Below are 23,874 nucleotides of genomic sequence, written 5' to 3'. Positions count from 1 at the left end.
CTTTTAAAGTACTACATAGTACATATTACTATTTAATTTTTTATGTGAAATTTCACATATTTTATTTCTCCATTTTTCTTTTCACTAGTTTATATGCTGTAGAAAATACCTTTTTTTAATGTTCTTTACAAGAAGGTGTTAATAGAACCATTTGTTTAAATTGTTTTCCGCATAGTTCTGGTTTTGTGTAGCTCTGTCGGTTTGAGTTAAGAACTTACGGTTTAATTATAAGATTAAATTTCACAAAACCACATGACCGTAATTATAAGATTAAATTTCACAAAACCACATGTCATGAGGCATGGTTTTAATTTTGTGCATGGGTTTTCCTTGGTCTTTTTGCACCTAAAGTTCTTAGGGAGAAACCCTACTCAAATTATTTTTCATATATAAGTGGTGTATTCAGCTCATAAGCAATAATATTTTTTTAAAAAAAAAAACCTCCCTGTACAAAATATTTGCTTTTCACCTTGTTTTCTCAATATCAAAACATCATTAGCTTCGCCCTCGCGGAACTAAACAAAGCAACGAGACACCGTCACTTCATTCATGGGTCAGTAACTCTTGCACGAGTAGTTGGTTTTACTGAGTTTATCTTAGCAAATTTCATTTGAATTTAAATGCGACTACAATTCGTAACAACGTAAACCATGATGAGACTAACCAGTAGCCACATCCAGAATCAAAACAGGGTATCAGAAAATGAATGACACGAACAGACATCCGAAGAACACCAGTTAAATGGGAGCCCTCCCCCCATTACATGCAGCTAGATCATCAGTCAAAAATGAGTTTTACACGACAAACTTTGGAGAACTAAAAATACCAGGAGACCGACACGGCACAAACTAGAAATCTGAACAATAATAAAAACAAAAATGGAAAAAAAAAACGTACAGCACATTTCCAAGAACACCAAGTTGTATACCTTACCAATGGTCACTGTTGCCCTAATTATTCTCATACAACATCTGTATTTTCACTCACGAGGAAAATAATCACAGGGACGAATATTAACAATAAAACTTTTGCTTGCCAGCGTGCTGCTGCTAAGGGGAAGACATTCTGGACATCTGACTTGCGAATTAGTTCCAACTGTTTCGAGAGATTAGGAACTGGCAGCGGCTGAATCTGCAGCAGTTTACAATAAGCCAAAAATTTGGAACGGCGATTCCCTTGATTCATCGTGACTAGCTCTGCGTTTGGCGGTGGATTTGGAGTATCCAGTCCATGTAACTGCTAGTCCCAGACATCTGATCCTCGACCAAGTTAGATAGAAGCAAAAAGCCTTCTCTTGGCTGTTCACCCTGACGTACGACGCGGCAGAGCTGGTGGTAAGAAGGATCCCTCTCCCTTAGGGTCCCTAGTATTTTCATGAAATTTCTGGAGTACTCGTTATCACATTCTCTCAATTGAACCTGCAAGATATCCCAGTTAGCATAGTTGTAACTCAAAACTAGTTTGGAATTACCCACATTAACAACTAGATTCAATTTACGGAACAAAGTGTTCAGTCCTAGCAGAGATACTTGAGACTTTATTTTAGGACATAATAAAATGGAAATATGCTCTGCCCTTCTTGATGAATTTATAGCAAGCATTGCCATTGACTAGAGAGTAAAAAGTGTACCTTTGATAGATCGGGGAAGTTTGCCAAGCTGACTCCAAGAATGTTGTTCACAAGTTCAGGTGGGAGCATCCTACCTAACCATACTAGGAAGGTAAACCCATCATCAAGAAGGTAAAGACCACCAGTGTCTAAGCACTGCATGGTTAGTGGCAACCGCTTCAAGGATCCACCGATCCTATCTGGTTCCTGGAAAATTCAATTTCATTAGCAAACAGTGCCTAAGCTAAACAGAAGAAAAAGGCGTGTTTCTAATGTACCAACGAAAACAGCTCGGTGACTGATGCATTTATTTCATTATTAATTATTAATAGCTCTAAAGTTTCAAAGTAAAACAGAACCTTCCTCTCAAAACCACAAAGTAAAGACCTTCCAAACTAATTGTTGAACACTAATAAGTTATTGTGCTGATTATTCCCATCCAAAAAAGGCTAACACTAGAAGTTATTTTTTTTTTCATTTCATATTTTATTTACAGAGTATTGATGTTTTAACTTAACAAGATGTATATGAAGGAAATATAACATACCATTGACAATACTTCATCAACCCTGTACAATGAAGGATAAATAAAATTGAGCAGCTTTTTTGCAGGCAGTATCATCATGCTGAAACCAGCAGCACAACGTTCATCAAGAGAAACATCTGCGTAACCACCACGAAGAGCAAGAGACTTGCATATGGACAGAATGTACAACGGCAAGAATCTTAAAGATTCTGGATATATAAGTCTCCCTCCTATCCGGTGCTGTACAACATATAGGTTCCGGTATTCCTTCAAACTTCTCACAAGCTTTAATTGTAATTGTTGCCGAACACTGTCCAGCTTATCAGACAGTGAATTTTCAACAGCTGCAACATATAATAAGTCAAAACTATGAACACTCAAATACCATATATACTGGCATTTACAAAATGGCAGGAGCATAAATCTAGTACTAACCGATTCTACTCAACAATGACACAATGGCACCAGTATCTGCTTGACGATACATTTCACCAAGATCTGTGACCACAGGTGCAGCTGCTGTATGCACCCTGATACGCCTTTCACCAGAAGAGGATGTATATCTGGTGGTGGTTAAGAACAACTACCACTTCATACAATATATGCTGCTAAAAATGTATCAAACAGCTAACAATAACAAATATCACACATAACAGAATCTTCTAATAATAACTAATATCGAACAGCTAACAATAACAACAAAGCAGTACTCCAGTGAGTCATGCAGATAAGTATTGACACATCTAAATGCACTCCCAAAATGTTTGGGCATAAACAGATTTTACAAGTTTCATCAAGCTATCACAAGTTAAGGGATGTCCCAAACAGCCTATGCTAATGACAATTTGAGGAAGGTGTTAACAGTCAATTTGTCAGGTTAAATTGTCCATATGTAACATTATTTTTTTCTAATCTAAATGAAGATTTGAATAAGAGTGTTGCATAACCAGATTGGCAGGAAAGGATACAGCAATGCCACTTGGAAATATACAGTCTGTGTGGTCATTAGGGTCTCCTCTAAAGAAAGTTGCATTGCAAATGCTTTATCAGAGTCAACAGCTGGAAGTGCTAATAAGTCGGTGGACCTTAGCATGAAATGGCCATGATAAGTTGTGAAGCGCACCCCTGCAAGCAGACATCAGTTTGTAAGTCATTGAATGTTAAGCTGATAAATAAAACTTTAAAATATTGTCAGCTCAGAACCTTTTCCACATCTGATACGCATAACAGATTCCCATGCAGTTTCCCGTGTAAGGTCTCTGCTAAGCTCATGTTTGAGTTTATCCCCATGAGTAACTGCCTGGAAGGATGGATAATGGTACACCTGACCACCAGTGTATTTCGCCAGAGAACCTACAGAAATGTAGCAAAATTAAAGAACATGGTTAATTGCAATGCACCTTTCCAAGGTTTGGCAGAAAAATCTCACCTAAAGAAGCTATATCACAGTATTTATCACTGAAAGAAAATATGTCCACTGCAATTTGATTTTTCGTGAACTCAGCAGCCATCTGTTTATAAAAAGGATCTTCTGGGACTCTGAGAGAATGCTCCTTATCTGTTCCATATGCACGGACATCATCTCCTCGAAGTCTCAAGCGACCAACACCAAGAGATGGTAATGTGCTCTGGAATACAAGTAACTTCCCTCCAATTTGACTCTACAAAAGATATGACACAATTATCCATATCTGGGTAGTGGGTACAACTAATGGTAGCAGAAGCAATTGTAGGAAAATTGGCATCTTACCATAACCATGAATGCTGCTTTAAGTGCTGGACCAAGAGCAGATTCTACATTTACATTGTCCTGGAACATATTTGGCAAGCTATCGAGAAATGAATCGACAACATGTCTAGAGTCAACCAAATTAACCAAGAGGTCATCAGGCAACGGCAGGAAAACATCATCCAAATCAGCGACCACCATCATTTGAGGTTGTGACAAAGACGACTGATACAACCAGATAATACAAGTCATGTAAGTAACCTCACATAAATTGAACTAAATTTCAGACGCTAGTATATTATTGCAGAGCAAATGGATAAAAGGATAGATGGATATACCTTGAAATTATGAAAGTGCAATGTGCTATCAAAAGTTAAGAATCCAATCTGTGTTCGTGGAAACCCTGGGAGGTCATCAAGGCATGATTTGATGGTCTTTGCAACAACCTGAAAGAATGCAAGCATTGAATTTGTTTGAATCCAAACTACAAAGCATAACCTATAAGAATATGCTGCACCACTAGTACATATTATGAGTTACAGAGAAAAATATGATCCCCTAAGTGATTGAAATCAAACTGCAAAACAAATAGCACATACCTCAAGCAGCCCGCTTCGAACTGCAGATACGGACACATCAATAAGAAAGAAATAGGAGGGTGGCATTGGTGGCCGCACCATATATTCAGTGGGAGCAACAAACTCTACTGTTCCCTTAGAAAGCTCAGGTCTTTGATCTGCATCATATCTTCTGCCGCTACCATCAATGCCACAAAAATACTCTCCAGGAACTGAATAAAAAGGAAAAGGAATTAGTTTGCGCAAATTGATTACCGGCAAAACAGTGTTAAGAAGTAACTCAGCACTACCGCAGCAGTTCAGTATTGTGAAAAATCATATAACAGAAGGCTGTCCTTTACAAATCACCACTATTTGTATACACAACAGTCAGTGAAATAAACTGTCACCTTCTATATAATACATATGATGCACCAACTAATTTTTCTGTCATAATACTACAATCGCTGGCATTGAAAAATTGCCTCTTTGCAGAGTAGCAGTCTGTCCATTATAGTCCGTTTAGCTTGCTCCTCTGTCTCGGAGATTACAAACACGATAAATGGCCTACAGCTCCACCATAGAATATATTAAGTAATTTATAAGCAACCATGATCTTATAAATCCAATTGTCTGGCAGCAATAACTTGCTTCAGATTGAACAGGACATTTAAGCTTAAGGATTTAGTCTCTCTCTTTTTGTTTACAGCCGCTTATGAATTTTACGAGTGAGTTATTATGATAACAAATTCCATATTAGAATAGGAGCTATATGCAATGCCTAAAGAAGAAGAGTCACGTAACTACAACATGTATTTTATGCCTAAAGAAGCCAAGCATTTCTTTACTATGTTTTCCTGTCATGGCACTTGTGACTTTTCATCTCTAGTAACAACCTAACTAGCATCTTAGTCCAAAACGGATACATATGGGATGGGGGTAAATTGATATATTTCTTCAGTGCCATACTATTCCAGTTAATAAATAGGATATGCTGGTACATACTCATTCCAAATGCGATAATTCTCAAAATACTAGAGAAATTTGATCCAGCAGCAATAAGCTTACTTGGATTGTTAACTACACTGTATGAAAACAGCAAAGGTATAAATAACTTGAATATCCTAATTAAAGAAATAAATTTTAAAAAGCAGCTTCTGGAAGAGCCTTTTATGGAATTATATGGGCCGGATCTCGCAACTCCAAATATAACTACATATGCGAAATCAAACCAAGCTTCTTAAGACATCCAAAATCTTAGATGCTTTCCATTCTTGCTGTACGCATTTACTTTCGATATTGTCAACTTACATATATATGTCATGGGTGTTACCATCGAAGTGTTATATTTTGGATAAGAGGTCATATAAAGCACTATCCATACACAAGATGCCACTGACTATAAGAAAACTAAATTGCTCCTTTCAATCCAGTGGAACTTCCTTCTGCTGATGAGAGACTTTGGATAAGAGTTCATAAAAAAGACTAGCCAGTTTCAAGGTCAGGAAGAGAAAGGAAAATGCTGGGTTTCTAACAAACACAGAAACATTCCTTATAAATTTTCCGCTTTGATTTCGATATGAAATTGTTTGTATTCAATGCATTGATTTGAAGAGTTTGGTCTTCCATTACAGCACCCCTTAGGAAAGAGGGGTACATGCATCAGATTTTTGAAAGAGCGCTACTGCTACCCTAATGAATACTTCCATACATTCTAAAGTTCAACTGTAACATAAAAAGTTTCACACCCAACTTTTTTCCCATTTTAGAAAAGCACCACAACATTATGATATGATTCAATCATCAACTAATTCCCTATCAAAATATTTTTATTAATGGGACAAATTATCTTACTTTTGCAGTATTGATAAAATGTAATTTGAACTATTGAAGAATACTTTGGTTTGAAACAGCACAGCCAAACACATAGTTAGTTGAACATAACTACAAATTCATCTTTTATTGTAGGATACATATGTTGCTAGAGCTAGAGAAATGGTCAGCAGAATAGACAAATATCTGTGTGCCGATGTACTCTCTATCGGAAATTCAAATATTCAGTACACATTGAATTATTGAGCTTAAAGACCAAAAAATAATTACCATCATTGAGCAGCGTGCAAAGATTGCAGCGCCATTTCCTTCCAGCATCCGCGAATGTTGCGTAAGGGTTTATATATGTTCTACATCTTCGGCAACGGATGACACCAGCTGACCCAAAGTTGATAACCGGAACCTCCTGAGTGATGAGAAACATGAATGTCAGAACAATTCTTTGACAAAGAGGGTAAAAGATAAATAAAGTGCCTAAAAGTCATTACCCCATCAGGTGATTCTGCGAGAGGATGTACCACAGCCCCAAGAGGCAGATGCCACCTTGAGACCAACGACTGGGATGCTGGAATTGCATGGGTTGTCAGCCGGAAGTACCTCGGGTGGCAGTTCAATGGATATGCCTCCAAAACCTTAGTTGGTTCCTCGTCACCATCCAATGGCCTTGGCAGCCCTTTGACGTCGACACCAGGATCAAGCGATCCTGGTGCAGAACTAACCGAGAGCGACTGGAAGTCCTCCACTAAGCTCTGGAGGGTGCCCCCTGTAGGAGGCCCACCAGTCGCATATGCCGCCTGATTGCCAAAACCCGCCATAGGAGGGGGCGGCATGGTCTGCACTGGCTGCTGAAATGTTGGTCGTGACATCGGGAACTGTTGGTTTGCAGGAGGCGGACCACCGTAAAAACCTTGCATGGGCGGGGGCTGTGATTGTACTGGCGGTGGTGGCCTCACATACGCCGAGGGTGGAGCCATACCACTCGCTGTAGGTGACTGCACGAGCGAAGGCGGAGGGCGAAAAGGCGGCTGTGCGGATGCAAAAGGGCCCTGAGACGGCGGCACGCTGGCGGCAAAGGGGCCCTGAGACGGCGGTGGCGCGGTGCCGAATGGGCCCTGAGACGGCGGCGGCGCGGTGCCGAATGGGCCCTGAGACGGCGGCGGCGCGGTGCCAAAGGGGCCCTGAGACGGTGGCTGCGGCGCTGCGGCGAAGGGACCCTGAGAGGACGGTGCACTGGTGAAGGGGCCCTGCGGGGGTGGTGCCGCGGCGGCGAAGGGGCCCTGCTGGGGCGGTCCAGCGCCGAAGGGGCGCTGGGGAGGCGGGGGACCCCTGTACCCAGCCATTGCCGCAGGTGGCGCGGCCGCGAACGGCGCCGCGGGGGACGCAGCAGCCTGCGGGGGCGGCACGAACGGCGCGCGCGGGGCGGAAGCAGCGCCGAACGACGAGGGCGGCGGGGCGGCGGTGGCGGCGCCGGGCACGAAGGCGGAGACGGGCCTCCCGGGCACCCCCTGCGGCGGCCTGTCGTTCCCCATCGGCGGCTGCATCGTCGGGCACCTGCAGCGCGGCGAATTGAGGAAGGGATCAGGCTTTTTTTTTCTGTACTCCCTTGATCCGCGATCTGATCCCGCTTCCTCGGGCGGATCTGAACACACGCAGGGTAGTAGGAGAGGGGGGCGAGGTGGGGGGGGCTTACCGGGATCGGACCGCGGCGGCGCTCCGGCGAGATGGGGGCGGAGGCGGAGGCGCGCGGCGAGGAGGGAGGCGAGGGAGATGGAGATGGAGATGGGGTTAGAAGTAGAAGAAGCCTAGAAGAAGAAGAAGAAGAAGGGGGATGGATGATGACGTGGGTGGGTCGTGCTCGTAGGGAGGAAGCGAATAGTAGGGCTACTCTTCTGCTGCTGTCACGCGTTGCACGGATTCGCCTTTTGATTCCAAATCTTACGATTCATCTATCTCTTACTTTTCCTCATGAAAATTCGATCTTCTCTTATGGTTGAGAGTTGATTTTTAAGTTTTATCAAATTGTTATGTCATAAAGTATTCTTATCTGGTTTCATCAGGAAATATGTTAAAGTATGTAAATTGCTTGTTTTGGTACAGTAACTTGACTAGTTTATAACTTTATATGAACATGGACCAAAACAATCCATGCGAGCGAAATTGATCTAACGTGGGGCAACTTGGTGACACCTTTGCGAGTTAGCAGTTGCTTTGTTTTGAAAAATAAATTGCATAGCAGTTGTTTTGTTTTGAAAAACAAAATCCACACTCTATAGTTCAAGCAACCTACAAGACATTGCTATACGATCCCGGTAGGGGTGATGTCCCGATCTTCACGGCGTAGGATCAAGAACCGATAACTAGCCTCAAAGAGACCAAAATAACTGGCTGCAAGCAGCCAAGATAACAGTGCAACCTAACGATCGTGCTTGAAGCCAACCACCGTCTCTATTACGGCAACCTGAATAGAGGGTTCGCCCAACCACACTCTAAGTTACTAACCAACACAACTTGGAATCAATCGAGGAAAAAATTCTCAAAAGGACCAGAAGCACCAATTGGAGGGCGTCGATCGCCGCTTCTGTAATCTCACAAGGAAATCACAAAAGCAAAGGGATAGAGATCTCTCTCTGAATTTGCTAGCACACAGCTAAACAAAGGGGTTCATATTCTCATTGTCAAAAAGTCCTCTAAATGATAAAACATAGGGGATATTTATACTAGGAACAATCCTCCTAGATAGGAATGAAAGGTCTTGGGAGTTTACAGGAGTCCAGGACATAGGCTAGCTCAAAGGTCACTTATACAATAAGTGAATTCCCGAGAGGACTCACGCGTCTGTTTGGCTTCTGAGCAGTTCTCAATGATTTGTCCATAACTCCTTATTGGGAAGTTGAAATTATGAGCCGTTTGTTAGAGGTGAAACTAGACTTAATTATCTTTCCAACCATATATATTAAGCACGGAGAAAGTTGACTGGTTGGGTCGCACGAGCCTTGGAAGTTGAGCCTTTGCAGCGTAAAGCCGTAAACCATCTTCTTGTTGGCGTACATAGCTACTGGTTGAGCATGGGCGGATTCCTCCTCGACGTAACCCTTGTTGTCCTCAACGTAACCTATCCTTCTTGGCGTAGTGATAATGTTCTCGGGCGTAAACCTTAGCAATACAAATGTAGAGCATTTAGGTAGTATAAAATTCTCACTAAAATTTGGATTAAGTTGAGCAAAGAGCGAGTTCACCTCTTGTTGTATTTTCCTAGCACGGTTGCGCGTAATTGGACATGATATGCTTGATCGTTCTTGCTGAGACGTAATCCATCACTTGGTTTATGTCATCTTCATTTTCTTCATGTGATGTATGACGTAAACCATCACCCTTGTTTACGTCAAGTATAGCTGGGATGTGCTCATCATCATGTGACGGAGGCTGGGGCATATCACATTGCATCATAATTATTATTGTTGAATGCTACATTCTGCAAAACTAAAAGCAAGTTAATGTGCTCATGTATGCACAACTACAAACAATTGCCAGCATGCATATGTTTCATTATGGTACTACACATTATATCATTTTTTGCATGTGTGTTGTTTTGTACTAGGTTCGCACGAGCTATGCAAGTTATTGTACTTGAATGAGCACTTTACAAGTTGTTGTACCTATTTGCACCCACATCACAAGTTCATGTATCGGGAGAGCGATTTACTCTTTTTTATTTTAGGGAATATGTTGAACTATATTTAATATCTAATGATATTGTTTCTGATAAACTTACATTGAACGGTAACGGATACGGTTTAGTACTTGTTCTTATACGTTGTTTATTTTCGTGTATTGTTAACTCAAAATCGGCTCTTTCCTTTTGTTTTCTTTTGAAGTCTCGATTTTTCATCCAAGTGTTTCATTATAGTATAAGGTTTTAATTGTTATTTGTACACTTTGGTTATGAGTGATTTAAGGATGAGATATCTTCTTGGACTCTAAATTCAAATTGAGCTACACGGAAGATACATTTTATGAAGGATGTATATCAATATGAAAGAGCATTGGAATAACGATTACCTATACTCGGTTTGAATTAGTTGTGCGGCTGTAGCTATTGGCGGCTCAGAAAATAGGCACTGGCGCATGTTTAATCGTGTATTAAGTACTATAGAATTTTGTGGAAAACCATATTTGATGAAAGTCATGCATATGGCTTGGAGGAGAACTCCCGTATCTTTAGAGATCCACCCCTACAATATGGGAAGTATTATGTCTTCTAAAAGAACGTTGGACTAAAAATTATCCCTATTGCACAATCGTGCATCCCACCCTTAGACCTCCGTCTCCATCACCAACGCTGCTCCACCTCTACCTCTAGCCTACCACACTGTAGCCTGGTGTCCGCCACCTCCACCTCTAGCCCGACACACAGTGCACCACCTTTGCCTCCTTGCATCCTCACACACACCAAACCGCGCCGCCCACAAATATGTTTCATGTTGCCAAGAAGTGAAGAGGAAGGACTAAAGGTGGGTTGTTCGTCAAGCCTAGAACTTCTATTTGGTTATTTGCTAGTTGCTATTGCTTGATGCACTGTCATAGTTTGTGACTTGTCATGTGAAGTTGAGAACTAAGTTGGAACTTGGAATTGTTATGTTGCAAGTGCATGGTGCTTCTGATTTATTGTTGCTACTTGAACTAAGACAAAACCTACGTTTGTGTTCCCTCATTCATCATTTGTCTTCCTAACGGTATGAATGTACCCTTTTTTTCACCCCATCAGTGAGAGAGAAGAGAAACAACTTTTTTTTTGAAGAAAACGATGGTAGGAGTTCTACCAAAATTTATAGAAGAAGAGAATTGACCCTGTTTATAAGGAAAACCGGGCCCGAAAACCATACAACTGCACAGTTTTGCTATAGGGAAACCGACAAAACCTCACACAGAAGACAAAGTGAAAAGCCTGTGGCAAAACAACTATGAACCATAGAAGTGACCGAGGAAGGAGCAAGACCTTTAAGGCGAAGCCTCCAAGGAGGGAACCAACGACAGAAGCCGCTGCTAACGCCCGTCCAAAAAAGGACTAGGTTTTCACCCAAAGGAAAAGAGAGTCAAACAAGACGACACCTCCAAGGAGGATACGGCACCCGTAGGTGTCGATGTCACCGAACCTGGAAAACCAGGTAGGGCTTTCGCCCGAGACTCCCAAGAAAGGTGCAGGACCTCCAACAGCTAGAGCGAGAGTGCTAAGTGTTATCGTTGCCCAGCTCAACAGCTAAACCCGATACAGCAGCTCCAACTCCGCCTAAGCACTAAAGCTCTAGCACAACAGAGGGCCAAGAAGCCCTCTCCATACTCGTCACTACGACCGGTTCACTAAGACACAGGGCACTTGAAGCACAAGCGAGGCCAAAGAGCCCGAACAACAAACAAGCTGGACCAACTTCATGGACGAACACAACTCCTCAACCACCTAAAGACTCCACGACCATGGTCTGGAAGCAGACCGGCCAACAGAAGGGAGGAGCATCAAGGAAGGTGAGGAGGTTTGCCTCGCCGGAAGAGGAACTGAAAGATGAAGCCAGGTTAACAGAGACATCGGAGTCTTCCATGTTCCGACGAGATCGAGGCGGAGGCATCTCCACCCAGAATCGTTGGGCTTCGCGGGAGCACCTCTTGCAACTGCGACGATCGCTTCCAACTTTGCCACCAACACAGAGAAGAGTTGGGGCGAGCAGAGCAACAGAGCAACTAGACAACTTGGAGGGAGGTGGCAACAGAGGTGGGGGTGTGGAGGAGGGGGCGGATGCCACGGAGGAGGCACCGGAGTTGCCGACGCGCCCCGCCGACGACAGCCCCACCGGACCGCCGAGAGGGGGACGCGCGCCGCCACGCATGCGCCAGCCTCCTGCCCGCACATGTCAGCCACCGCCACCCACACGCGCCGGCCTCGCCGCCGACACGCCCCAGCCGGAGTAGCAGACGCCTCCGCCGCCGGTCCTACGCCATGCCAACACACCTGAGATTGTCATGCACTAACACAATTGCCCGAACTCTCGTAGATGATGGTAGGGGCTGTAGGATCGAAATACAAGAACCAAACCTACCAGAAAGGGACGAATGGTAGGAACACCGAAAACATAAACTTTTAGCGGAAATAAAAATTTACCCTCTAACCTGATGAAGTCCTCGGCGTAGCCGGTCTGACTGCATGCTCGCCTCCGGTCAAACCGTCGGGATCCAAAAAACATGTATTGACGAAACTCTAGCTAGTGCGCTAGCTTGCCGCGGCGAGCGTCCATGGGGATGGGGATGGAGGTGAGTTTGAGGACGGGAAACACCACAGTGGTGGCTTCTGCTACTGCTTTGACTGCATGCTCAGCCAAGAATGTCGCGAACCCCCGTGATTGTGCCCAACGTGCCCTTGTAGTTGTCGTCATTACCTCGCCTTGCCATGCTACCAATGTCGCCGACGTCAAGTTCGGCGGAGGCGAGGTAGGGCACGGAGATGGCTAAGGTTGCCGGATCCGATGGTGGAGAGGTTGGGAATGAAAATGTATGAGGCCAACTGCGGTGGTGAGGTCGCTGATTTGTTCCAACCAGCCTGATCATGGTTGCTGCTCGAAGTGAGAGGAGAGGGGAGAGGAAAAGAGAAGAACTGTCGGTCACCTCCTCACACATTTGATGCTGCCTAAGTAAGTAGAGATGGGGAGGAGCCACTGGAGCGAGCGAAGCCACCGGTAGAAAAAGAGGAGGGAGGAGGGAGGGAGAAGGAAAAGTGGGAAGGAGAGGGAGGAGACTAGGGATCGGACGTCTGATCCTTGGCAAAACTCCGAACGATGTTTCACTGTATATAAAAAAGTTGTTTCAGATGTTTCACTACTCAGTAAAATTTGTTTCAATAAATAAATGTTTTACATGTTTCATTGCTTGGTAAAGATTAAAGAATTGTTTCAACCAAATATAACATCAGAAAAGGCTAATTGCAACATCAGACCCTGTATGTGCAACATCAAAGAAGACATAGGCCGATAAAACAGAGTGAAACACTCTAAGACAACCAAATGCAACAAAAGAAATAACTCCACCAATGTAGGCCAATGGCGTCTTGCTCCGCCTTATGTGCAACCTCCTCACAGTGGCGTTGCCACTTTCGGCGAGCTTGGAGCTCTCTCTGGCGACAACGCTTACCACTCAACCTTGCACGAAGCCTCCTTGCGGCGCCACATCCACAAAGCCTCCTCCTTGTGTGCCTCCACTGCTGCCGGCGAGCTCGGAGCCCTCTCTAGCAACAGTGCCTTCTGCTCCACTCCATACAAAGCCTCCTCATGGGGCCGCAGCCGCTACCAAGGAGCTCGAGGCCCTCTCCGACGCCGCTGCTACCCAAGACTCCTAGCCGCAAGCTCCTCCTCGTGGCTCCACAGCTGGCGAGTTAGGGCTCCGGCAAGCGCGGGACCTTCCCTAAAGACGACGCTTTCCACTTCCCTGCACACCTCCTCCTCGCAGCGGTGGCAACAATGAGTTTGGGCTTCCACGAGATTGGATCCTCTAAAACAACGCGAATCATAAAATCAGATAAAGGGGATGAGGTAGAGGAAGATGAAATGGGAAGAAAGGCATCCGGTGCACAAGCTCCGCCCGGATGGTTGATATGAAGCATTTTCGAAAGGAAAGAGGAGGGAAGGGGAAGGAAAAGAGGGAAAGAGGACAAATAACAAAAGAATATATTTTTTTAATGCACTGAAGGATTAATTAGTGGCTTATATTAAATAGTTATAAAATTATAATATCATCTTTATAAATCGATGAATTGCAATGGCATATTTTATTTTCAATGACAATATATTTACATGGTACTTAATTAGGGTAATATTAATCCGGGACTATTGTATGTGGTGCCACATTTTTCAATAATAAAAAAAATTCAAATCTTATATCGTAAATTCCATATATTAATACTATAATTTGAAATCTTAGAACATTAATATACATTTTTCATGCTCATGAATTAGGAAAGAAATTAATTATATATTCGATTAAAAAACATATTAGTTGAATGAAAGTATAAAAAAGAAAGTATAAAAAAGTTAGGAAAGGTATCCCATATCCCTGCGTAATTTGTGCCTAAGAAGAAAAGATTGAGGAAATCCCCCGTCCGCTCGCCGTGGACTCCGACTCCTCGCGAGTTCGCCGCCATCGCCGATCCCCATCCATCCCGCGAGTAGAGCAGAGCAGCGCCGCAGTCGTTCGTCGCCCTGCTGCTGCTCCCCGCCGCTGGTGAGGATCCATCCGATCCGTCACACGCGTCCTTTTTTTTTCCATGTATTTTTTTTCTCGAATCTGCTTGCGGATTAACCCTAGCTTCTGTTCTAGAAATTATTTGCCTTAAAATCTTAATACTAATAGCACTTTGTTTGCTCCCAAAAGGATTGGGGGGTTCAACTGAACCCTCCATGTTCCCATGTTAGATCCGCCCCTGGATTCAGTACTTATAGCACTGCATTTCTGATTGGATGTGTGTGTCTTCATGAAGGGCTTGAGGAAATCCCAGGATTGCGCTCGCTGGCGTCGCGTGGCAGCTCCAACAAGTTGAACTGTATTGCAGGTTTCAGGTAACTTGTTCATCTTTTTTAACATTATATTAAGATATGAATGATGTCCCTTGTGCAAACATACTCATTGATGCATCTTATTTTTCTCAACTCTATGTTTGGTTTAACATTGTTTATTTGGGATCCCAAATTGTTTAGATAGTTCAGCTGAATGACATGTGTATTACCAACCATCAACAGATTGGAAAGCTATGCTATCATATATAGCAAATAACTCATCGGCAACTAGGAAACATGTTAAAAGTTAAAACATTGGGAATTTATGCATGTATGCTGGGAGCCACTAAGCATAGGTCTTGGACTTAAGAAGGAATAAGATACATTAAGATATCTTGTCTCTCTCGTATAAGTTCATCATTTATGCTTAGTTACTTTTAACCCTCTGACCGCAGCACACTCACTGTTTTTTTTTTGTGCCGTCAGCACACTCACTGTTGATTGGATGTGTGAAATCAACTTAATAGCTGTTGATTCAATATATGCAAAGTAATGGTCTTAATTGAAATCTGAACCCATGCATTTTATTAGAAATTTGAGGCTGCGTTGATTGAAGGTGAAAAGCTGCTTCTTATGTATAAAACTGTTGAAGTTTGTTAGCCTCTACATTTGTCTGCTTGCATCGTATGGGCATTTTCTTATAGCAAACTGTATGCATCATATAATTATAGTCCCAATGCTGAATGCAGATGCGGCAATTGTTAGATATGTGCACTCAATGCTAGTTTTAACTTGCTGTTACTTTTCAGTGATCCTTGAACAAGCTTATTGAAGATGCCAAATGCAGAGAGCAGTTTGTTCAAGATGCCAACTGCAGATGCAAATATTGCTGCCCTGCACAAGGAATGGGACGATGCATTGTGCCCAATTTGCATGGATCATCCCCACAATGCTGTTCTTCTGCTGTGCAGTTCCCATGACAAAGGATGCAGATCCTATATATGCGATACAAGCTATAGACATTCGAATTGCCTAGACAGGTTCAAGAAAATGAAAGTAGACCACAATGACGGTTCGTCACAGCAAAGTTCATCGTTGCCTAGGGACATAAGTAGCCAAAATGTACCCCAGAGATCTCATTTTGATCCCACTGGAGAAATCCAAACAGGCATATCTGAATCCCATGAAATTTTCAATCATCGAGATGCTATCCAAAGCTCTGCTGGCCTATCTGGACAGCAGGGAGAAAATAGCTATAATCAAGATCTAGATTTGACTTTGGAAGCTCAGCAAAGAGAGAGCAGTAGCACTGTGGAGTCAAGTGAACTGACACGCTTGAACCAATTGGCATGCCCATTATGTAGGGGCACTGTCAAAGGCTGGAAGATCATCAAAGAGGCCAGAGAATATTTGGATGAGAAGTCGAGATCTTGCTCGCGGGAAACATGTGCATTTTCTGGCAACTACAGGGAGCTCCGTAGACATGCCCGGAGAGTCCATCCCACAACAAGGCCTGCTGATGTGGATCCATCAAGACGCCGTGCATGGCACCGCCTGGAGCACCAGCGTGAATATGGTGACATACTAAGTGCAATCAGGTCGGCTATGCCCGGAGCAGTTGTGTTTGGTGATTATGTTGTTGAAGGGGGTGACATGTTTTCACCTGACCAGGAAGGAGGCATGCCAAATGAACCAAGTGGATCTTTGTTGACAACATTCTTTCTGTTCCATATGATCAGTAGTAGTCCGATGAGATCAGGAGATGAGATAAGAGGCTCATCGAGGGGCCTGAGAAGGCAGAGGCGCCGTTATTTATGGGGAGAGAACTTACTAGGTCTCCAATATGAAGACGAGGACGAGGACGATGAGGAGGAAAACCTAGATGAAGATGTTCAAAGACCAAGGAGTCGCCGGAGATTTGTAAGATCAAGGTCGGAGGAGCGATCCTAATGCACCACCTGGGTAATAAACCTTCGTTGCTCGTTGTGAAATTCGATCACCATGAATCGTTGATGATTCCTTGCATGATCCTAAAAAAATGTCAGTGGACTAGTGGAGTTGCAGGTGGTCTGCTGCTTTGAATGGCAACATATTGTGTTCATCCCTGCAGTAGAAGACCCGAGGCAAATGGGTTAATTGGATTATCTAGGTGCATTCCATCCGTGTTGTGTTCACAAAGCCTTCTGTAATATGATGTAGAGAATAGCTGAAATTGGCATGCTTAGGGCTTGACACTTGCTCAACCAAAAATGCTCTTAAGCTCTGTTGGTGTTGTGGAGATGCATCATAAGCAGGGCTGCCTCGTGAGCAGTTTGGCCATTTGTTGTATAGAGTATCTGCAAATACATTGTACCGAATTTGTTCGTGTTGCTGCTGTTCTACTTTGATATCTTTGTTCAATGGGAATTTTAGAATCAAATTTCGTCCAAATGGTTGTGCGCGTTTGACAAACCGACTGAAATGCTCCTCATCAAATGCACATGTGGTGTATTTACTTCATTTGATTGAGCAAGAATGAATCAACTCCACTGATAAGAGCATCCCTATTTTTTACTGTTTTGAAGTTGATATACCCTGTTGCTGCAACCTTTAGAAGAATTAGTTTCCATATTTATACAACACTAATCCTTCTCTTCTTTGTATTATATTTGTTTATAAAATACAAGGTCTTTTTAGAAGAAAGAGCACGAGTCGTCAGATGTGTGAGGATCTATGACAGACTTCTATACACACACGATGAGTTATTTTTTGCAAAATAGCCTATCACGCGTTAAATTTTTCGAGGAAAAACAAGAAAAACAGTGCACGAATGGGTGTTATCACCGGAGGATTGTTGCCAATGTTTGCTGATGATTATCTGATTATCAATTTAGATATTCTGCCTTAACTGTAGCGCTACCAAGCATTGAACACGCAGTGACAAACAACCAGCTGATTAATCGTTATTGGCAACAAAAGAAAGGAAGAAACCATCAACCACTTACAAGTAATCAAGTAGTACAACTTAATAATACAGATAAACTAGTCCATGTAAGTTTGCAACCAGTTAAATACTTTAGGGAACATATGCACTATACAAACACCCAATTAATCTTGCCTTTCCTTGCTGGACCAAAAATGGTTTTGCAAGTGCCAAGACTACAACTTCTTCACTGACCAATCAAGCTTCTTATTTCAATTGCACGGCATAACGATCTGGATTAATATAAAATTGTATTCTCCATGCTTGCCTCTAAATTTTCCTACAAATGAAAATAAACATCATCAGAAATATGTCAATATAATGATGCACAGCTCTCCAAAAAAAAGGTCAATATAATAACAGCAGCTACACACTATCGGTGTTCATGTTTGCATTACTGAGCCAAGCCCTGCACCTTGTGTCATAACTGGGGATTCCCCAGAAAAATAGAAAAAAAAATCAAGCATGCCATTTTTTAGTCTGCTTTCTATATTTTTAATTATTTTCAAGAGTGGTTATTGAAACTCGGTGATAACCGTGAACTTGTGCCGTAACCGAGTGCCAGACTTATCCTCTTAGGTTTTTGCCTTCTTTTTGTATCATCTGTAATTTGTTTGGTTTTCTGAATACTGAGCTATCACAAACTCATGTATTCCGATGACTGCGTAGAAAACAGCTCGAATTTGGACATATAGACCAAAACAGACACACTCGGGAACCAGGAAAATTTCCATCAGAAGCAGCTACACAATAAGATTGACTGTCCTCTTTACATGCCGCGATTATTAAAAGATATTACTTAGGCTCAGTTTATGGTTGCTATGCTATGCCATGCTAATTGTGCTTGGTTTTTAAGTTGCTGTAGAGATGTACATTTATAGTCATTGTAGTCGTCTTACAAATCAATGTAAAGTTAGAGAAAATATGTTAAGCAACTGTCATGTCTCCCACAATTGCTTCTGCTACTTAAATTAAAAGAAAAAACAGTCTACCAAATGCCAAAACTACTAGAAGCAGTCACACTAAATAAAATTATCATAATCCACCTCAATGTCAAACGGAACCTTAGTTGATATCACACAGCTTTAAATAAAAATGCACATACCATTGATTTGAAGTCATCAGAGTGTCTAGCTCCTGTTCCAAAAAACAATAGTCTAGCTTCATGTGTCGACTCTGCATTTATTCCCTTTTTGGCACATCGTGCACTTTCCTTTTCTTCATAAAAATTAAAATCGTCCAGAAGTGACGTTTCCTGGTCATAATCCTTGAAAATTTTCAACATTTTCAGACCCTGGAGTAGGCCAATCTACATAACGTGAAAAAGGATATCAGATCAAAAAGGTTTAGAAACTAAGAAATTACAAAATTAAGTCATATGAAAACATATTAAAGAGAGCACGGATAAATGATGTGAGATATAGCATTCATTATCAGATAGCACCGCCTTTGTTCACAGGAGGAATCTCAGTACACCTGCTACCATGGAATTTATTACAGAATAAACTTATCTTGAAGTGATGTGCTATGTACCAAAATAGGGGAAACCATCCATTTTCTAAATGAAACAACCATACGTGATGGAATTTTTCAGCACGAAAAAACAAAGAAGTGGATGCATGGTACCTCCTGAGTGTCCCTGCTGAAAGTAACAATTCTGTTGTCATTATTTTCAAGAGTTATATGTTTGAAGAGCCTATTCGGAATGTCCTTTATAATGTGCCAGGTTACAGGGAAAAAGCCATTCCATCTATCTAGTTTCCAAAAGTCCATGGTCTTCTTGAAATCAACAGGGCCTAATATCTCAGCCAATCCTACAAACTGGCCACTGGAATTAACCTGAAATAGGGAACACAAAGAAGCAACTATCTTGAAATTTTGCCAGGGGATGAAGGGATGCATGATATAAAATAGCCATAGTACCATCCAGCGCAAAAGGTGTGTAATTCAAACTTTCAGCAGCACAAAGTATATGTGGTGGATTAAGTCTCTCTCTTCTGGAGAAATTCATCACAAAATTTAATGGCAGATGTATCTGCAATGTAATTTCAAGTAAAATTGCCTTTTAAGGAGATCACACGATACAGATGAAATAATCAACCCAACGAATATACTAATAAAGAAAACAAATATTTAGAAAGACAGAAAAGTCAAAAACGTGCTAGTAAACAGCAGTTCAATCTCATAATAGAAACTTGCCGTTATGTCAACTATTTTGCTCAAACATCCATTATTGGAGATGGGTTTTAAGCGTACCAGCACGTGCTCTTGTTTCTTGTATGTAATGTATTTTTTTTTTCCACGTGTAGGTTGTAGAGTGATAGATTACACTATCTATGTAACTATGCTGTCATAATTGTTTCATAACCATTTGGATTACATGCAAGAAAATGAGGACACATGCCCTTAAGGGCTTAAAATACTAAACCATGAAAATAAAGGGCCATATAACAAGAATAGAATTTGATCACTAACCGAAAAGAATAGGAAGACAGGGCACTTTTTGCCCTTTTCCTTAATTAAAATCTGAGCTTCACGAAAAGCTGCATCCAGCTTATTGTTCCCATGTGGTGTACTTGCCCAAACATTGTATTTGATACCTTTATGAATATCATCTTCACTATATGACTTTATCATAAAGAACTTGGCTTGTTCATACTCAACTATAAAGTCTGGTCTGTTAAACTGATCCCTACGGACCAAAGGACTTCTGATATCTTCCTGTATCTTGGATCTTGTTGCATTTTCCAATTTGTTTGCACGGGGACCACGAACTTGCTCCAATGTATCATCAGAATGTTTGCATACATTATCGTTCTTAATAGTCCTATGATGATCAGATCTTGTGACAGTATGTTTGCCTGTGCCCATCTTGAACCTCTGATTAGTAGCAATACTACTGACAAAACTGTCTCTTGAGTAACGATTGCCATGAGAAGCACCTCGCCCGTAGTTTAGCTGTGGATGTGCCTCAGCATCATGGCACCATTGACGATGATGCAAAGGTATCCTATCTTGGTAGCACTGATAGTCAGAGTTAGACAGCGATGGAATCTCATCACCGTAATTTTGTCTACTTGAGCGTGCGTTACAATGGCGAGAAAGTGATGGAATCTCATCACCATAACTTTGTCTACTTGAGAACGAGTTACAATGGCGAGAAGAAAGCGATGGAATCTCATCACCATAACTTTGTCTACTCGCGTAGTTACAATTGCGAGATAGTGACGGAATCTCATCACCATAACTTTGTCTACTTGAAAGCGAGGGGATTCTAGCACCATAGTTCTGACTAGACAGAGAAGGGATCTCATCACCATACTGCATCCCTCTTGGCAGTGAAGGTCCCCAATTGTCAAAACTCCATTGACTTGAAGAGGAAGTAGTCTCATCCATGGAATTGGCCTGTCTAGGTATGTCAACTATCTGTTTTGATGATAAAACTAAAATTAGTAAACACCCATATACAGTCTTTAATCGTTTAATAGACATGCCAAATACAGAAACTGTATATATAGACAAAATTTATTGTGTAGTCAAAGGGATCCACAACCATACCTCACTGTGGTGTTCAATAGATTGACCATTGCTGGTTCGAAAGGCAGTAGATTGATTGGATCTTCTGGACCAGCGTTCTTCTGAATGATAATCTAAGGTAAAATCAGCTTTACCTTCTGCTGCATACAACCTTCTTATGTCAGGACTAGCAGAAGGATATGAAGCAATGTGATCTGGCCTTCGCTCAAAGGTTTTGCTTCTGACGCTCATGTTCCCAACTACATCTCCTGACCCGTCTGGAGTACTTGACACTGATTCTACTTCAGAAGAACTTCTCCAAGAACAGGTTGATGAAGAAAAGCAAGACTGCTGCCTACGATACCCACTTCCCGATGACATTTCTTCCTTAGAATCTGTATTTGACCCATGGGAAATAGCATGGTTGGATTCTGAAGGCGGCTCTTGACAATCCTGAGAAAGGGAAGAGTTGTTTGTATGTTGTTAAACAAAATTGCTATGTTTGGATCTAGGGCATGCTATCCACAGATTTAATGTTTGAATTAACTCATACTTGTCTTAGCACATAATTACTGAACAACGATTTTGTTCGCTGTGCTATCTTAGTCAAGTACACATGATCCTATTTCTGATGGAGTGATGGTACAACCAGAAATCTAACTACAGATTTATTTATAAACCAATCGCGCCATTAGTACAACATCTCTTGGGTCCTATTAGTTTCTTTACTTAACTGCTCCAAAGTATTTATAGTTTAGAAAGATATATAACACTTCAGGTAATCTGGTCACCGATAGCAGATTAATTGAAGAGATTGTGTTGTATAAAAAGAGGATGAGTAATCAAAGAACAAACCGATGCCAGGTTTGATACATCCTCATTTGCGAGAGACATAATTTGGGTACCATCTTTGCATTTCATACTGTTACCTGCAGAATGAGAAAGAAATTGTCCACAGAGTAGAAGTAGAACACAAATTGACTGTCTGAGCTATTCAGAAATTATTACTATCAAAAAGTTTTGGAAACTAATTACGATGGCACATACATGGCTGATATGAAGAAGTCGAATCTTCCCCACCAACTGCATCATCATTCCTATCGTTGTTTCTTGTGAAGCCGGAAGAATCACCTTCTGTGTGCGATAACGCTGACATGGGCGGATCGGAAGGTTCCTTCATCTGCCAAGTAAAAACATGTTAATAAACAGCGGCGAAAGCAGGAATTTGTGCGCGGTTAAATAAAAAAACCTTAAAACTGAGCAATCCAATCCATTATTAAGGTTGTAAATATGGGACAAGTGACATGAAGACAAAATTCGTTTGATTTTAGATGTTCCCCATGAGCAGACAAACCAAAGTTCACTGGGTAGTAGTATTAATTAAGCCGAATACCCTAATACGTTTAGTGTGATTTTGCAATGTAACTACTGCTTCTACAGATGAAGGGGCTCGATTATTCCCAGCCAAGAACCTGCTATGGCGACAGTGCTATCTCAAATCTTGGACTGAACGATGGATTTGGGCAAAATACGTGCACAAGAATTGAACCGGGGCCATACCTACCTGGAGCCTCAACGGTGGGTTGCTGAGGAGACGCTCCGAGACGGCGGCGATGCGGAGGCGGCGATGCGGCGGCGGCGACGGGGAGTCGCCTGGTGTGAGGAGGGGTCTGGGCTAGTTTTCTTCTCTTTTTTTGGGGGGGTTTTATTTATTGAGTATTTGTCTTTTTTTTTACGCATTACGGATTACATTAAACGGCATGTTTTCTATACTGTTTAACGGTATAATCTCTTTGGCCCAGTTGTAAACAGGAAATAGCTGCAGCAACTTTATTGTTAAAAAAAATCTCCCCGACGGTTAAATTGTTTTTTTAAAAAGAAACTTTATATATATATATATATATACACAAATTTATAATATTTAATACGTAGTTAATGTACTAATGATATTTCTACAAATAGATATATGCTTAAATGAACTCAGTCTTAGTGGTACTGCGTAGAGAACATTTATCTACTATTATAAAAATTGAAGATATTTTTGTCGGTGGTTTGGTACGTCATCTGTGTATGAGTCGATTTTTAAGTTCGTTAGTTTTTTGGAAATACATATCCATATTATCTCTACTATTATAAAAATTGAAAAAAAATTTGCCGGTATTTTGGTACGTCATTCGTATTTGAGTCGGTTTTTAAGTTTGTTCGCTTTTGAAGATACAGATTCATGTATGAGTTAAATTTTAAGTTCGTTTGTTTTTGGAAATAAAAAAAAAGTCGTATAAGAAATTAAAAAAATATCCAAGCGAATTCTCACAGTAAATTTCATCCTAGCTAAACGTATAACAATAATAAGATTAAAATAAAATTCACCCATTACAACGTACGGGTATTTTTTCTAGTTTTTTTTTAAAAAAACAACTAATGAAATTTATAATTTTAATTATTTTTTATATGTGCTCTTAAAGTAACCATCGTAACACAGTTTTAGCCTTTTAGGGCTGACAAATGTTGATTTATATTTATTTATACCACTCAACAAAGAGTTTATATTTGCTCATCAACTGCCTTTCTTTGGTTGTGTGAGTTTTTTTTCTGAATGCATGAGTTTGGC

General features: G+C 41.6%; 3 protein-coding genes across 5 annotated transcripts; 1 reads left to right on the top strand and 2 right to left on the bottom strand.

Annotated features, from left to right (window-relative positions):
• Positions 1-722: 722 nt before the first annotated feature.
• On the bottom strand, positions 723-8,100 carry LOC4334998 (protein transport protein SEC24 A). Its single transcript, XM_015780771.2, has 13 exons — positions 7,945-8,100; positions 6,743-7,805; positions 6,525-6,660; positions 4,464-4,654; positions 4,203-4,310; positions 3,886-4,089; positions 3,565-3,796; positions 3,339-3,488; positions 3,104-3,260; positions 2,571-2,698; positions 2,157-2,479; positions 1,631-1,816; positions 723-1,418 (listed from the first exon to the last, which is right to left on the bottom strand). The coding sequence occupies exons 2-13, from the start codon at positions 7,793-7,795 to the stop codon at positions 1,191-1,193; spliced, it is 3,096 nt and encodes a 1,031-aa protein (XP_015636257.2). The 5' UTR covers positions 7,796-7,805; positions 7,945-8,100; the 3' UTR covers positions 723-1,190.
• Positions 8,101-14,347: 6,247 nt separating this feature from the next.
• On the top strand, positions 14,348-17,215 carry LOC107280522 (uncharacterized). Its single transcript, XM_015778414.3, has 3 exons — positions 14,348-14,513; positions 14,770-14,848; positions 15,595-17,215. Exon 3 carries the CDS (start codon positions 15,620-15,622, stop codon positions 16,733-16,735), a length of 1,116 nt encoding a protein of 371 aa, XP_015633900.1. The 5' UTR covers positions 14,348-14,513; positions 14,770-14,848; positions 15,595-15,619; the 3' UTR covers positions 16,736-17,215.
• A 487-nt stretch (positions 17,216-17,702) lies between these two features.
• On the bottom strand, positions 17,703-22,940 carry LOC4334996 (YTH domain-containing protein ECT2). Of its 3 annotated transcripts, XR_010741109.1 has the most exons (9): positions 22,828-22,940; positions 22,311-22,443; positions 22,119-22,192; positions 21,306-21,716; positions 20,223-21,173; positions 19,671-19,782; positions 19,374-19,586; positions 18,853-19,056; positions 17,703-18,027 (listed from the first exon to the last, which is right to left on the bottom strand). XR_010741109.1 is itself a non-coding variant. In XM_015778434.3 (8 exons), exons 2-8 carry the CDS (start codon positions 22,441-22,443, stop codon positions 17,986-17,988), a joined length of 2,028 nt encoding a protein of 675 aa, XP_015633920.1. In that variant the 5' UTR covers positions 22,824-22,940; the 3' UTR covers positions 17,703-17,985. The 3 variants fall into 3 exon arrangements, 2 of the variants coding, with proteins under 2 accessions (XP_015633920.1, XP_015633919.1); XM_015778434.3 differs by lacking the exon at positions 19,671-19,782 and having other exon boundaries at positions 22,824-22,940; XM_015778433.3 differs by lacking the exon at positions 19,671-19,782.
• Positions 22,941-23,874: the final 934 nt, after the last annotated feature.

This window comes from Oryza sativa, chromosome 4, assembly GCF_034140825.1.
Source record: "Oryza sativa Japonica Group chromosome 4, ASM3414082v1".
Classification (NCBI taxonomy): Eukaryota; Viridiplantae; Streptophyta; class Magnoliopsida; order Poales; family Poaceae; genus Oryza; species Oryza sativa.
The sequence above is the reverse complement of the archived record's forward strand: the minus strand, read 5'-3'. Positions and strand labels throughout refer to the sequence as shown.